General features: G+C 39.1%; 1 protein-coding gene across 1 annotated transcript; it reads right to left on the reverse strand.

The window, feature by feature from the left end:
* Window positions 1–1,292: 1,292 nt before the first annotated feature.
* Window positions 1,293–14,381, reverse strand: ARL5B (ARF like GTPase 5B). The gene is made up of 6 exons (XM_088524329.1): window positions 14,293–14,381; window positions 8,962–9,022; window positions 7,619–7,766; window positions 4,982–5,065; window positions 3,181–3,332; window positions 1,293–2,075 (listed from the first exon to the last, which is right to left on the reverse strand). Exons 1-6 carry the CDS (start codon window positions 14,336–14,338, stop codon window positions 2,027–2,029), a joined length of 540 nt encoding a protein of 179 aa, XP_088380455.1. The 5' UTR covers window positions 14,339–14,381; the 3' UTR covers window positions 1,293–2,026.
* Between the last annotated feature and the right edge of the window lie 1,962 nt (window positions 14,382–16,343).

Genomic DNA, 16,343 nt, shown 5'->3' on the forward strand with positions numbered 1-16,343 from the left:
ATCCAAATAATACTTTGAATATACACACACACACGTATATGAATATTCAACACCACACATTAAACGGGGTAAAAGTCAACCTGAAATTAAATTACAAACCATAATTACCACCAAGAGTCTTAATTCAAGATATCATTTATTTTTTTTTTCATTTTTAATTTACTTCCTAAAAACATAACAATTCGTATTTTCACACATTAGTACAACTGTTGAATAGGGAAGGCAAGAAGCTTTAATATCAAATTTTAAATTTGTCTTGCATTCCTTTTTAAAGTGCTGGTTTTCATTGGTTTAACAGTTTCTGATACATTGACTTGACACTCAAACTTTTCCCTAGATGTGACTTTTTCCAACCAGCATTTATAATACAAATTTCTTCAACCAGATTTAAAATGTATTCAAAGTCAAAAAAAGATTTATGACATCACATATACTGATTTTTAAATTTAATTAAGTTTTGTTCCAGTAAAAAATAGCATTCAAATGAAAATGCAAAACAAAACTTTAATAAAACTCAAATGTGTCCAATTTACCAAAATAAGATCTATCAAAAATAGTTTGTCATTTAAGAGGACTTGGATAATGAAGAATTGTCTCTTGACAATAAGTTAGCAAAATGTTTCTAGTGACCAGATTCTGAGTGCAGTTTAGACACACTAAAGTGCAGAATGGTGCTTTTGGAAAGCCAGCGAATCAGTTATATAGGTCAGACATATAATTGCTAGCAGGATCCCACTAACAGTTGGGTGCTCAGTATTGCTTACTTTATTTTTCTGACTCTCTTTGGTTTTAGTTTTTAGTGCCTAACCCTTTTGGTAACTTCATCTCTATTTTCAGAGGCCTAATTGTCTTTAGGGATCTAACTCCAAACCCTTCAAACTGACTAAAGAGTTAAGCCCAGTCTTCCCTACTTCTTTTTTAATTGCAAGCTCTCTACTTTCCTGGTTCCCAGTTAATCAATTTCAGGTGAGCAAATCTAAACAGAACATCAGCAAATTCCTCTGCTCCTGCAAATAAGATTAAAAACAGAACTAAGGCAAAATATTTGCTGTGCTACAGAATCTGAAAACACATTTGAAAAGATGTAAATGAGTATCAGGAATTTCAGTCTAAAAACTATAGACACATACAGTACCATGATATAGTTCTATTTATAATTCTGGCTTCCCTTTTGATTTTGCATTCATTTAAAAAATAACACTCTCGTTGAAATTTGATGAAGGCTTGTGTATGTACAGTATTAAAAACTTTAACAATTACAGCACAACTACACATAACACTGGCTGCCATGATTCCAAGTTTTGTTATCAAGAGATTTATTTTTTTAAGTTATTAAAGGTCTAAATGAATAACACAACATCTGATAAGATTTTTATCCACTGTACAAAGATGTGATTTCAGATAAAAGAAAGAATTAGAACCCAAAACTATGTACAAGGCAAAAGAGGAATGAATTTCTTTTAAGGCAGAAATCCAGTTTTGTATCACTTTAAAAGGCCCCTCAATACTAACTGTAAGTAGCTAACTCATTCAGGACCTAAAAACTTACACTCATAGCTTAATTACTGTGATGCCTAGAAGTCTATTGACTTTCCAGGTGGCCCAACTGCAGATATGGTCATCTTTAGAGATCAAAGCTATGCTAAAGTTCAACCTAGCTGCTACTCTATTAGACAATCCGCCCTCATTTTTGTTAGTAAGTTATATAAGCTTAGGAATGAGAAGGTATGAAACACGAAAAATGGCACAAGATATCTTAAAAAGTTATCACTGAAAAAGCCAGAGTCCATAATCAGAGGAATTTCAATGCTTAAAAACAGATTCACATATGTTCACCCAGTTGAAGATTAGTGTATTAAAAAAGGCTAAGAAAATACTTTGTGTTTCAGTTCAGCTGCACTTGATTCAAGCACAGCTTGGAGGTTGGTTGGTATAAATTAAACATGGTCACTGCCTCAGCAGACAGAAGTATAGGAAAATGTTCATGTTCACAGGATAAATACAAGTCTCTCCTTTCTGAAAAAAGCTATCTCACTCCAATTCGGGAGGTCATCCACTCCAAGCCTTGGCATAATCTGAAAGAAAATAAACGTGCTGTTGATACCAGTTCCGTTCCAGTATCTTAAGTGTTTGCTACTTATATTTAAAGCAATCTACTGAAAATAGAAACAGCTGAAATTCACAGTGAAACATGAATAAGCAGAGTTTTAAACTAAATTTACTTGGGCTTTAACCACAAGAAGTTGGTCAAGCATGCTATTTTGCTGAAGCTTAGCATTCTTTCAATTTTTTCTTCTAAAGTTAAAACATGCAACTCCACCCACTTACTCAGAAATACATGAAATCAAATTAATTTTGCTTTTAATACAGGTTTCCCATTAGAGACTGCTTACTTAAAAATTAGACATTTTCACAATAAAAGACAAATTTACACAGACTGAATTGGTCAAAGGAAAGGCATCAAACATCCTATAATCTCAATACAGAACTAAAAAAGATGCTATTAAACACCAAGACTGCATGGGCTCTGATCTCCTTACTCGCCCAATTTGCATCTACATTTAAAGTTCTTATGTGTGAGAAGACAGACTTTCCTTCTGTTTTCTAGGGATGGAGTTTCCTAGTTTATCCAGTTTTTACCTAGTTCCATCCCTAAGCTTCAGTTTTGTAAAGTAAATCATGGCCTAGGTATTAACAAACAAGGCTAACATTGCCTCTCCAAGACTAATTTCCCCAGACTCCTGTGAGATCTTCCCAGAATTAGATCCCTGACTTGATTCATCCTCTGGATTTTTTTTTTTTTCTGATGAGCTTGTCTCACCTGCATCACAGTTTTAAGCTAATTTTTCACTGCTTTATCTTTTTTAAAAAATAAAGGCTAGGATGACCCAAGTCAATCTTCATGAATCTCTCCTCCCTCTGAAAGAAACTGAAAACAACTGAAACAAAAAAAACAAACAAAAAACAAACAAACAAAAAAATGAAGCTGAAATAATACTTCATACAAACTTGGAATTTGACCTGTTAAAGTAATCCATAAGTTTCAATAAAGAAAATGAAAAACTCAAAAGTGTCCCTCTGACCCCAAAGATGCTTTTCAGCAGATCCAAACTGCTGTTAAGCTTCTATTGCAGTGTTCTCATTTGCCATACATATTGCACTTAAACAGCAAACATTTACCCTTCTCCTGTCAAGGCGCAACAGGATTGAATGTGCCATGGGTGATCCTTTATGGAGCTAAGGGTGAGGTATGTAGATATTTCAGCAGCTGTCATGCAACCTTTCATGTCCTGTTTGTTTGCAAAGATGAGAACTGCAGCCTTCCGTAAATCCTAAAAGTAATTTATAACAGTTATTACAAAGAGGTAAAAGGATATTGTGTTAACTGTGGTCCTCAAAGGAACAACGTCCAATTTGTTCTACAACTACATGATAGCATGTAGTTTTTACAGACTTACTACATCTAAAAAAAAAAAAAACTCTAAGATTGAAAAAAGTGATTTATTTAGTAGTGTTCTCCACGCAGAGCATCAAAATATAGTATTCTATACAACAGTCCTTTTGGTGTTGCCTATATGTTTTATATATATAAGTCTTGCTAAAATATATTTTATAGAACTCTACCCCATGCAGACAGAGGAATTACTATGAGATAGCATCCAACTAGGCTTTGGAATGTTTATCTAAATTGAAAAGTTTGTTAGATTTCATTCCCTTGAAGGCATTTTCAACCTCAGTAAGCAAGTTCTTTAGTGATTAAAACAGTAACAATTTAAGAAAACTAGCTAAGTACTTGTAAGTTTTATACTACTACTAAGTAGTTTTGCTTCTGTATGAGAATCAGGATTCCAAAAAGCAGCTAGACAAAAAGCAGCTAGAGTGCAGAAGGAAAGACAAATGAAACAGTCAGGAAGCTGGCAGGTCTAATTAAAGAGTGCTCAAGAGATTAAAATCTGCATTAAATTTTGAGACAATTTGTCCATCAAGAGAACAACAAATCCTTTTAGTCCAAAGTTGAAAATTCATTCTCACAAGTAGTCTTTACTAGAGTCAAGCCTCACTTCGAGTTGTCCTAGTGATTGTTTTCAGGACATGATTGATCACAATCTCGTAAGTGATTGCAACACTGGAAGCTTACATAATTACATTGGAAAAAATGCACCATAAAGTCATCTTTCCCCCTTTTTGATACAGTATTTGCTCCTTACTACCAGCCCCAAATTAGATTAGTATTGAACTGTGAAGAAAAACTCATTTGAAACAGACTGCAAAACACTCAGAGAAATGAACTCAGAATTATTTGTACTGTACTAAACCCCTTTCCATTAAGAAAGAATAAAAGATGTTTAGGATAAAGGATAAAGATTTAAAAGAAAACAAATTCATCTTGAAGGTAACCACAGATTTTAACATATATTACTAACCCAATTTAGATATTAGTTTAGGATGTTAGGAGGAGTTGACCCAATATAGAACTATCTTCAATACAAAATATAATAAAAAAATAAATAATTCAGAAAGAAACTAAACTGAAACTAATTTAACTTTATGAGTATGTGCTTCTTAAAATTAACAAACAGGATTAAAAGTTAATAAAGAATAAATTGCCTGCTTTTTAAAAAATCTGAAATTTCTTTCAATTTTAACCATTAAAGTGAAGAAGAGTGAAGAGCAACAACAATGGTTGCGTTAACTTGAAGTAATTTGAATTAAAATATTTTGTAATTTCAATACTGATAGAGTGATTTGTTACAGTCCAGCAAGCCCTGTTAAAGAAATGTAAAGGGATGTGTATTCTTTATTACAGATTGCCTGCTTATTTATAGATTACATTGCTTTAATATGAGCCCAACATGCATGCATTTTCAGTCTCAATTTTTTTGTGTGTGTGATGGTAGAATTTTTGTTAACACAGGGACCATGTAGTCTTATTTAACTGTTCACAACAAAAGAAATTTGTTATCCCAGTTTTCTACTATACCTCATGAGCCAGCATTCTGTAAAGTTCTTCTTTTGTAATAGAAAGTCGCTCTCTGTCAATGCTGTCAACAACAAGAATGATGAACTAGGGGAAAAAAGTACAGTATGTAAATAAAGTTAATATTATAAAAGAGATACAAAGTAAAAAAATCGCAGAAAGCATATTTTCAAGATACCACTACTGCAAGTCTTCCTATATAAGTAAGTTATAGACTTATTAGTAAACAATAGGTTTATTGCTACAGTCACATATTTACAACACTGGGAATCATACACAAAGATTATATGTAGATTTTTTTTAAAAAAGGGCATATATAGATTTCAGAACTGTAATTAAGATACTCTATTTATGTGCTATGGTTAAATATATCTATCTGTCAATTGGATTTTCTGTCCCTAAATCATAAGCAAAATATTCATGTAAGTACCTAAATGCCTAGAGAGTGCATCACACTCAGAATGTGGGTGATAGAAACTTGCTATACCCAGTTATCAGCGAAAATGATCGTTACTGTCCCCTACTTGTGCACTCACAAAATACTAGACTGAAAATACACACACACAAACCTTAACCACACAGTCTTCAGCACCCACCCTGACCAAAGGGAGCTCCAATCAGCAGGAACAGCATCATAAGCAGGAAAACCAACAGGGAGATCAAAGGGGTCCTGACTGAAATCAGACACCTACTATGGAGAAGTGTTACATGCCACGCTGGAGAGAACTCCCTGGAGATTACATTTATCTGAGAAACACTATTACTTCCCTTTCCAGCTCACCGGTGGGAACAATTTTCCTGTCCCTTTTTCTTATTTTCGCTCCTTTTGTTTTTTCCCCTGAGGATAACTATTAGAGACAAGGTACACCAGCAGATACAGCTCCTGGCCGCTTCCACCCCCTCACACCAAATTTGGGCACCTACGCCTGTCTGTACATCCTGCTGATACGACTTTTAAAGAAGAACTGCAGAACTATCCATATTATCCATGTTAACCTGAAACTATTTAAGATAGGTATGCACTTAAAAGCTTATTTATGAGATTTTTCATAATTTCAAAGATTTTCTTAGATTGTTTCAATTTATAGATAAAGAAGCAGGTAAGACATAAAAGCTACACGCAATCAGTAACAAAAAAGGATTATTAGTCACTGCTATAATTCTCCAACATATGCTCCAAATCACTTCGCCTCATAAAATTAAGGAGAAAGATAGTCCATTGAAAGGGACCAGAAAGTATGAAAAACTAAGTCAATTTAATGCCACTATGACTTTGAGATGTCTGGCAGACGAGGAGGAACAGTAAAGGAATTATGCATAAGGATACTAGGATTAGCATATCAAGCAGATCCCTTTTCTTCCTCAACTCTTTCAACAAAGCTTCTAAGTAATGGAAAGTTGTTCCTATCAACTGCTAGAGAGCACTGGATTTCAAACACTCATTACCAGAACACTGTGATGAAAACCATTTCCAAATGGGATCAAAAAAGAGCCAAGAGATGTATCTCCTCAAATTCCAGAACCCTGGAACCCACATGCAAAGGTCAAGAAGTTATTGTACCAGCTGTTACTGGCAGAAGTCTCTTTACCTTCTCTTATTTGTCTTAGACATGTTTTTTTGAGACAGAATGAAAAACATTTTAAAAAAAGAAAAAAAATACTAGAGGTGATACTTATCACCAGGCTTTCAGTTGTTAAAAAGTTTCTGACCACTTGGGGTAGATCACTCTAACCTCTCCTCTTCCAAAGGGTAACATAACGCAGAAAATGCATGTGGTACAGGAAATACAATGGTAAAAAATGCAAAATATAATGGTACAGGAGGATGGAACACTTGCATAAGAAATAACATTTACAATTAAAGCCATCTACTTTTAATAGACGGTTTAAAAAAAATGAAGCTTAAAATTCTGTATGTCAATATGCAAGCCTCAAAATGATACTAGAGATTTTAAAAGAATGCTCGTAGTCTTTTGGTATCAAAATGTTACTTTGGGGCAGAGTGGAGGGTGAAGCAGGGGAATGGGTGGGAGAAGAAATCAAAAAGGACAACGGCTGGCAAGTTCTAGTCCAACCTTTCTAGCAGTGGCAGCTTTACAAGTATGTCCTGACTCCTGCTCAGCTGGCCGTACCATTATCCTCTGGATAAAAGCCACAAGCTGCTGAGCTTTTTAAATACTGCTGCCTGGAGAAAGTTTTGTTCTTTATCCTTATTTATCATTGCCCTACATTTCAGATTAGACACACAGAAGTCAGTTTAACCACTAACCACTGTTAGTTTAACCACTGAGTACATTGAAAAAAATGGTTTTTAACTTACTTGAGAAAAACAAGCAAAAGATCAGTTTCATATAAAAATTTATTTTGTTATCATTCGGTGGTCAAGAAATTAAAAATCCAACTTCATATTTCATTCTACAGGTCAGAGACAACAACAGTAATTTGTAGTAGGCAGGGAAAATATCTTAAATATTACCAAACAGTTGGATGCATGCCAGAGATACCTGATACTTTTTGAGCTTGTTCTGCTTCAAAAATATTTAAAGTTAACAATCCTCCTAAAGATCTACCCATATTTCCAATAAACAAATACCTGCAACTAAGCTTACTGAACTGCAAATTGGGAGCAACTTCACATACCTCTGTGTTTGAATAATAGGTGTTCCATGAGGACCGTAATGACTCTTGTCCTCCAATATCCCACATGAGGAAATGAGTATTTTTCACTACTATTTCTTCCACATTGCTTCCTATGGTTGGAGAAGTATGGACCACTTCATTCATTAAGCTGAAGAAAACAATATCACATCATAAATACCAAACAACAAATTCCACAAGACTTATCACGAATCAATAATAATGAATTTGTTAAAGGGGAAAAAATACACGTCTTATCTCTCCTAAAATGATATCAAATCATCCATTTTTTGAAAAGCTATGTATTTGAACTTTTCTAAACAGTTCTAGACTGCAGTTGACAATTTTTTCCTACAGTATGTGCTGTAGAGAGAAAAAAAGAAACAAAACAAAAACTGTAGATGTGCTTGAAGACATCAGAAATGAAAACGAAACACAGAAAATGCTTATGACAAACGGATAAGTATCTCTTTCTTTAACAAACTTTTCTTAAAAGAGACTCTTCCGAAAATGTGCTAGTTCCAAAGCAGAAAGTTGCATTTTAATTATCCTCAGATAAGAAAAACACTCAACTGTGCAGAACTAAATTCTGAATATAATTTATCAAAGTACTGAATTTATTAACTCAATTTCATAAGAAATTCTGAAGGACTGGTCAACTAGTAGACTACTTATCGGAAAATATCTCAGTTCTACTTTTCACCTTTGACAAAGTGTCCGGAAAAAAAAAAAAAAAAAAAGGTTTTAGGGGAAATATCCTATTCCTCCTTCATATCTAAGTATATGCACAGTCATTTAATTTTGCCCTACTTGTTTTTCACAGTCACTACAGCGATTATGTTCCTGACAATAACGTTGAGATTATCAGAGACATTTATATAATGCAGGCAAGAGGTGGGGGTAGTTAAGTGTGTTGTCAACAGCATCAGGCCCTAGAATCAGGAAACATTTGGAAAAATTCATGGATTTTTGTAGTTACTAAAATTCCAATTCATTTAAAAATACACTTTCTTCCCTGAAAGTCACTTCCTCCCCTTTTCAGTCACAGGATAATTTTTACATTTACCAACTAAAATAGACATTAACACCAAAATAATTAGCAATTTGCTATGTGCTTGTACAATTATGTTGCTTACTCTATTTACAACTTGGTTTTAAAACACTGCATGACCTTTATTCATCATTTAAATATTAAATTGAAATATGTTTAGAATGACATACCATCCAGGTACCTACTGTGCACGAGGGCACGCGAGTTTCTGTCACGTTTCAGAACAGTTTTCAGTGACTAAGCAGTGACAAATACTGAGGTGTAACATGAAAAACAAAATAGTTTGTATACTTACAACTGGTAAAGAATGGTGGTCTTTCCAGCATTATCAAGTCCCACTATGATTACCTTGTGCTCTGCATACACACACACACAAAAAAAATAATAAATAATAAAACAATAATAAAAAATAAGCTAGTGAAAACAGCAATAATTACAGTTTAGTTAATCAGCATAAGAGAAAGCAACAACTTGATTATCTTAGTTCAAAAGCCTAGAGAGAATGCTGATGACTTTTTGGAAAAAAAAAATCACAAAACCTCACCTTCTGCTGATATTACAGTTTTAGACAAAATCTTCTTCATAAAGGAATAGATATTAATGTGATTTCTTTGTATAAAATTTTAGTTTTAGATATAAAGTACAAGGATAAAATATAATTGATAGCAGAACATCATCTTAAGTACATCACCAAACATCCAGAATATTATTATTATTTAATAATACACCAAAGAAAAACATCAGTTACAGGTAACAAACCGCAAGTTATTCAGAAATGTGAGAGAACTAGCTTTCTAAAGAACAGATGAGTCTGTAGATTTTCCAGAGTCATACAAAATAAATCCCAGGTCTGCAGAAAGTATTAGCCTAACATGCAAGGCTCAATAATACATGCATTATTTAATGGACTATAATCATTTGTACAGCAAAAAGAAGAAATTATATTTTGAATGGATCACAAATTTCAGCACTACAATTTCTGAACTGAAAACCGCTTCAGTGATCTGCTGAATGCTGCATTAATGTTATTTTTCCATGCACAAGTTATGTGTTTCTCTGAACTTAAATTTCAAATAAAACAACATAGCTGATTAGAATTACTTTTGATTCACTTGCCCACATGAAAACATACCACTTGAGAGCAAAAAGAAGTGACAAATGGATACTAGAAGTAAAAACTGCCTAAAAGCATGTAAACAGGCTCGCTTTTGAAGTGGCCATATTTAAAATTCTAGGGCACTTATTCAGAAGCAAAACATGGTTCACAGCTTAAATTCACAGACTTCCTCTGAGATATCAAGCTTAATTTATAAGATTTATAACAATTACTAAAAGGTCAGAACATTTGTCATAAATAACAAAGTTATTTTGTTTTTTACTGCAGGTGGGTAATCTAAGAAACAGTAGAGAAATTTGTTTTAAAAAATTCTGCTAAATCTATGCAGCTGTGTTCAGAGGGATTAGTTAGATACTTTCAGGATAAAAAGTACCAGGTTATAGTATCAAATAAACTTTTGCTTTGAACTTTTATTAGAAGCTTTTCTACGTGATAAAGCCCTAATGAGTCTTGAAATATACTTCCCCAACTGATTCATCCTGCTAATGCATCAGAAAGGAAGAGATTTTTTTCCCTTAATTCTGGTAATCCTTTTTGCCCCATAAGAAGCAGTACCACCAGTTAATATCTTCTCTCAATATGTAAGTGGTAAGAAATATTTTTGTATTCAAATCTAGTAGAGCAATAATATCAATATATCTGTGAAAGAATACAAAACTACACGTAAAAGTGACTCATGAATTATGCCTTCATGTATTTTCCTACAGTTAGTCTAATACAAAGGTATACTAAACCCCTGCGACAAAACCATGCCATATAGCTAGAGTTTCTGTGTCTCTTTAATTCAGTAACTTTAAAAGACTTTTAAAGTTTAAACACTAATAACACTAATATCTTTTTTTTTTAAGCAGCTGTACTGTCTTGAAAAGAGATGACTCTACATACATACATTAATATATTTCATGCAACTCAACACCTTCAAAGAATTTCAATAGATCTGTGGTTCCATGATCCCACTTTACAAGCCCCTACATGCTCATCAGCTCTTTTCTTTACTGTATTTCTACTATTTACCTGCTATAGGCACTTGGCTTATCAATCTATTTTTTCCCCTAGATCTCCTCTAGAACTTTGCTTTAAAAGCTTCCTACTTTGGTTGTCATGTAGGAGGACAGGTCTAGGCAAATAGTTACAGGACACAAGTAGTTCAGCTTTTTCATTCATGAGTTCATTTAGAATTGCCAGACGGATACTACATGGTTGCAATGATATGGGTACAGTTCATTTAGTCTGTTCCACCTCCTCAAACAACAGTTAACTTCAAACAGAGCTCAGACGATTCTTCACCTGAAGGAAGGTTCAGAAAGAAAACTACGAGCTGTTGGTTAATTGTGAACAAAACAATTCATTTCCCTAAAAGAATCCTTCCTACACCTGTTACCTTACCAAAATTATCTCAGTTGCAAGTAAACACAGTTCACTGCAGATCCAAGCTTAACATTTTTACAAAGTCCCGTATTTTACAAAAGTCTGTATCTGTTCTTCAGCTCAAATGATTTGAGACACAGCAATCGAAACAGAAATAGCAAAAAAAAAACTCATTTAATTGAAAGCAAGTTTTGATACAAAAAAGAATTAAAAAAAAAATAAAATCTGCACTTTATATAATTGTCTAAATGGAGATGTATCTTAATTATACCTTGAAGGGAACAGAGGCCAACTGTATGAGGTTCAACAAGGCCAAGTGCCGGCTCCTGCACTTAGGTCTCAACAACCCCATGCAGTGCTCCACGCTGGGGGCAGAGTGGCTGCAGAGCTGTGTGGCAGAAAAAGATCTGGGGGTGCTCTTTGACAGCCGGCTAAAGCCAAGCCAGCAGTGTGCCTGGGTGGCCACTGGCCTCCTGTCTTGCATGAGGAACAGTACAGCCAGCAGGACCAGGGAAGGGATCGTCCCCACGTACTTGGTGCTGGTGAGGCCGCACCTCAAATACTGTGCTCAGTTTTGGGCACTACAGAGAGGACATTGAGATGCTGGAGCGTGTCCAGAGAAGGGCAACGAGGCTGATGAAGGGGCTGGAGCACAGACCTTAGGAGGAGCGGCTGAGGGAGCTGGGGTTATCTAGTCTGGAGAAGAGGAGGCTCAGGGGAGACCTTATCTCTACCCCTACCTAAAGGAGGTGGTAGTGAGGCAGGGGTCAGTCTCTTCTCCAGAATAACTGTTGATAGAACAAGAGGAAATAGCCTCAAGTTGAGCCAGGGGAGGTTTAGGTTAGACATTAGGAAGAACCTCTACATGGAAAGAGTGGTGAAGTACTGGAACAGGCTGCCCAGGAAAGCAGTGCAGTCACCATCCCTGGCAGTGTTTGGGAAACGTGTAGATGAGGTGCTTAGGGACATGGGTTAGCAGGCTTGGCGATGATAGGTTTATGGTTGGACTTGATGATCTCGAAGGTCTTTCTTTTTTAACCATAATGATGCTATGATTCTACAGAAGCGTACTACAACTTTACTTTGTATTCACTGTAACATGAAGAACTTTTAAATTCAAGAAGTAACAAAAATCTCTTACCATGTACTATTTAGCCATTAAGGCAAAAAATCAAATTGCAAGAAAAGGAAACCAGAGATGAAAACAAATAAAAATCACATGTAGTGCTTTAGCCAGATGGAATGTACAGCCATTATAGAGTTTTCCTGTTAGGTAGAAATTCACTCTAAATGAATTCAATTTTCTGCACATCACACATTACACTGAGTCCTGAGGCACAAAAATGCATGAATTTTAGAAATGCATTTTTAGAAACTATTATCTTAATATTTCGGGAAAAAAAAAACTACTTTTTCCTCTTGGAGTGCATTTACACTACCAAGTACCTTCTAGTCCTATAGCATTAACTCATCTGTTGGTATTTCTCACAGTATTTGGCTGTCTAGCTATACTGATCAGCTGTCTTCCACATTCGGCATATTTTGTTCAGTTACTACCACCTTTATATAAAACAAAACTCAGTACATAACACCTACTGAAATGCCCATGTTTTATTTCTGTGTACCTTCTAGCACTTTGGCACACCTCCTTCTCCATGGTCTTCTCGACAGATGCCAGAGGGCACCTTCTGAAACTTTGTTTTCTTTAACCTTTCATTTTGCCAGTACCAAGTGCTTCAGACTGGCAGCACAACCAACACCAGCTATGATAACTGAGGATAAGCTCTATGTACGGCTAGGCCTAAGCAACCTAATTGCACCCTTGCAATTACTTCCTCTAGTTATGTGGTTACATGAGAATTTTGCCCATGCTAGGATGCTCTGCAAACAGGACAGTCAGAAAACCCTCCAATAAACTGTCTAAATTTGACATATGATCAGAAGAGAAACAAGAAACATGTCAATAATTATTACCCCTCACTATCATTATTACTGCGGGGACAATAGCTGCGTAACCAGAAAACAAGTTCCTCCCAGATAGTAGTCTGAAATTTACAGTTAACTTTCCTAGGGTAGAATTTCAGTTTTGGCCATCAAAATGAAACTCACTCCATAGGTGACAAAAGAGGAGACAAAAAACCCACAAACACCCCTCCCACCCCAAGCCAGGTTTAACACACACCCCATGCAGCCCCACAAAGGGAGAGAGCCAAGTGTTAAACACTTCATAGTACTGCGTCATCATTCTGTAATGCTGATTGTTATTAATACATTACTTGTATGAAGAATGACCCTCCTCACGGGAATTTTTGTACAAGAACAAAGACAATGTATTTCTCTTCCTCTAATTAACTGGAATCGACTAACATAGTGTTGTGGTTTACTAAGAGAAAGGAAACCAAAACAATGAAGCTGCAACTCTTCCTTCCTTTCCCAAGATTGCTCAGTGGCACCCTTACGGTAGCAGTATTTCATTGCAGTAAAAGACAACAGAAGTTATTTTATAATTGGTTCTCTGCTTTAGAGATGCCTTGGTGGAGTCCTTGAGGGAAAGAGAGACACTGCTGTATCTAATAAAAATAACCAGGATGGATTGGAATCCTTGAGACTACTCTTATCTTTCCAGTTCAGAAAAAAATATGCGCCTTGTTTCGAGAAGTGAGTAGCTTCGCCAACTGTATTTAACTAACTAGCGACTTTTGCCGAAAGAGAACTTTACTTCAAAGAAGCCAACACGAGTTATTTTTTTTTTCTCTAAACATTACAAAGAGAAACGGCGCGATTTTAACAGCACCCCCAGCTGAAAAGCAGGGGGGTCTGCACAAAACAAGCCAGCTCTGGTCGGCCCCGGGCTCGCCGCAGTGCCACGCAGAGCAAAAACTCACGGGAGGCAGCAGCGGAGCCACCGCGCGAACCGCAGCCCCGCGGGCCCCCTCCGCAAAGCGGAGCGCGGAGAGGGGGGAACAGGCTGAGCGAGGGAAACAAAGCGGCCCGGGCACGAGGCATGGCCAGGCCGGACCCCGCGCTTACGAGCGGCCCAATTTTCTCCCGAATGCACCCCCCGAAAGCGCCCGCGGGCGGCAGCAGGCGGCGGCCCGGCCGCCCTTGGGGGCTGCCACCCGCCGCGAGCCCCGCGCCCACCTTGGTTGCAGAACAGGCTCCACAGCTTGGCGAAGAGCAGGCCCATGCCTGGCCTCGCCTCGGCTCCGCGGCCGCCGAGCCCGGGACACGGCGGGGCTGCGGCGCCGGCGGCGGCTGCGGGGGCGGGCGGGCTCGCGCGCTGCCCCGCCCCCCGCAACGGCTGCCCCGCCGCCTACGCGTCCCGCGTGCGTCACGAGCTGCGTCATCGCGTACGCGCGCGGCAGCGCCGCGTCACGGAGGGGAGAGCGGCTCCGCTGCAGGAAGCGGCGGGGCTGGGATTCAGCTGGCGTCAGAACCGCAGCTCCTTCCTGCCGCTGTGAACGGGGCTCCGGGTGCCGCGGCAGCTCGGCGGCCCCCGGGCAACAAGGCGCTTTGTTCCCCAGGCGCTCGGGGCTTTCCCATGTAATAGAGCAGTAAGGGGAACGGGAGCAGTAAGGGAAGCCGCCTTGTTTCTTGGTGCTGCACCTTAAGTTTCCGACACCGAAGTTCCCTCTGGTCCAGATGTTGTTCTTGTCGCTTTTCAGCACCGCAAGAAAGGAGCGGGCCCCTTCCTGCCCGAGGCAGGCTGCTCCGCGCCCTCCCGCGCAGCAGCGCTTACGCTCGCTCATGCAAACACCAAAATTGCTGGCAGCGGGTTTGCTAAGGAGGCCGGGCCGCACCCAGGAGCCGCCCGCGCTGCGGGCCGCCCCGCCGCGGCCTCCTCCTCCTCCCGTGGCGTGTCTGGCTCCCATGGTAACGGCCGCCCCGCCAATCCTCAGAGCCCGCGGGGGCGGAACTTCCTGCCTCTGCCTGGAAGAGGCGGGACCAGCCGTGTGCGTGGCGGTAGGTGGTGGCGCGGGTCGCCGCTCGTGGCGGCGCGAGGCGGGCGGGAGGCCGGGAGGCCGGGCCCGGCCCGGCCCGGCCGCCCCTCCGCGGAGCTCCGGTGGGAGCTGCTGGGCGGCGCTGCTGGGCGGCGCTGTGGCCGCACGACTCCCCCATATCCCGCAGCTTTCGGTAGCGGAGGGAGAGGAGGCCCCGAGCGGAAAGGAGGGGGCCGGGGCGGTGGGGCCGAGCCCGGAGCTCCCCGCTGAAGGCTGCGCTCCCCGGAGCGGCGCGAGGCGGCTCCCACGTTACGTGCAGGGAGGGCGCCCGCAGCCGCCTCCCTTGTCAGCCTTCCGCGCCGCCACCTTGAACGTTAAGACGTTAGTCGCGACCCTTTTCGGCCCCCTGTCCCGCCTTTCCTTTGTTTGGAAGCCGTTGCCTATCTTGGTGCCGTCGCCTTTGCCCGGACTTTTCCCAGCTAGGTGTTTTTTGAGATAGAAGCAGTGTGTGTACGCTGCTCAAGTTGCAGGTGTGTGGGTGTGCTCTGAGCCTCCCCTTACGTGTGCTGAGCTAGCTTCCGGGCTGCATACAATGGTTTGATTCTTTTGACTGCCCCTTTTTAGCAGGGGAGCTGATTTTCAAGGGTGTGTTCCTTTTCCTGAACCAAGAACAGTGATACTGGGTTTCTCGTACTTGCTGCCAAAATGTGTGCATTGAATCCATATACGTTGTAGTTGCTGTGACAGCAATGCTTATGAGGCAAGAGATTCCAAATGTGAGCTCTAAGTTTTGGGGTTTTTTTTTTTTTTGCCTTTAATGTAGGCATCCTAGAACAGTGGCTCAGAGGCATGGTCCATCACATTGCCCAAAAATATTCAAACCAAACTGTTGTCATTTAGGTAGTACTATTTCAGTACTGATAGACTTGTTAGAAATACCTTTTTTTTTTCTTTTTTATGAGGCATTTTACTAGATTCTAAAGATAAGTTAATTCAATTACAGCTCGTTTTTTTTAAAGGTTGCCAAATTTGCAGCATACAGTACCTCCCCTCCATAAAACTGAAAATTGTCTAACCTTGAAAGTCAGTCTAAATGAGCTAAGTCTTGTTTAGACTAACATGAAAGTTAGCATGAAAGTTGAACTGAATTTGTAATATGAAAAGCCATATTTTTGAGAGATCTTTTGTGTGGTGAAAGTCACATGCAGCCTTTAATTCGAAGAGAGTATTTTGTCCAATTTTCTGGTATAA

The sequence above is a fragment of the Tinamus guttatus genome, unplaced genomic scaffold, assembly GCF_059628265.1.
Source record: "Tinamus guttatus ecotype Peru unplaced genomic scaffold, ASM5962826v1 Tinamus_guttatus_pri_ptg000209l, whole genome shotgun sequence".
NCBI classification, from domain to species: Eukaryota; Metazoa; Chordata; class Aves; order Tinamiformes; family Tinamidae; genus Tinamus; species Tinamus guttatus.

Bases quoted from the DNA above. Each gene is read 5' to 3' on its own strand.
- ARL5B (XM_088524329.1), bottom strand. From the start codon at position 14,338: ATGGGCCTGCTCTTCGCCAAGCTGTGGAGCCTGTTCTGCAACCAAG. The intron at 3,333-4,981 runs GTATAGTAGAAA...AATTACTTTTAG, and splicing joins ACAGAATGCTGGCTCATGAG to GATTTACGGAAGGCTGCAGT. The intron at 2,076-3,180 runs GTAAATGTTTGC...ATTTTCTTTCAG, and splicing joins TGCGCCTTGACAGGAGAAGG to ATTATGCCAAGGCTTGGAGT.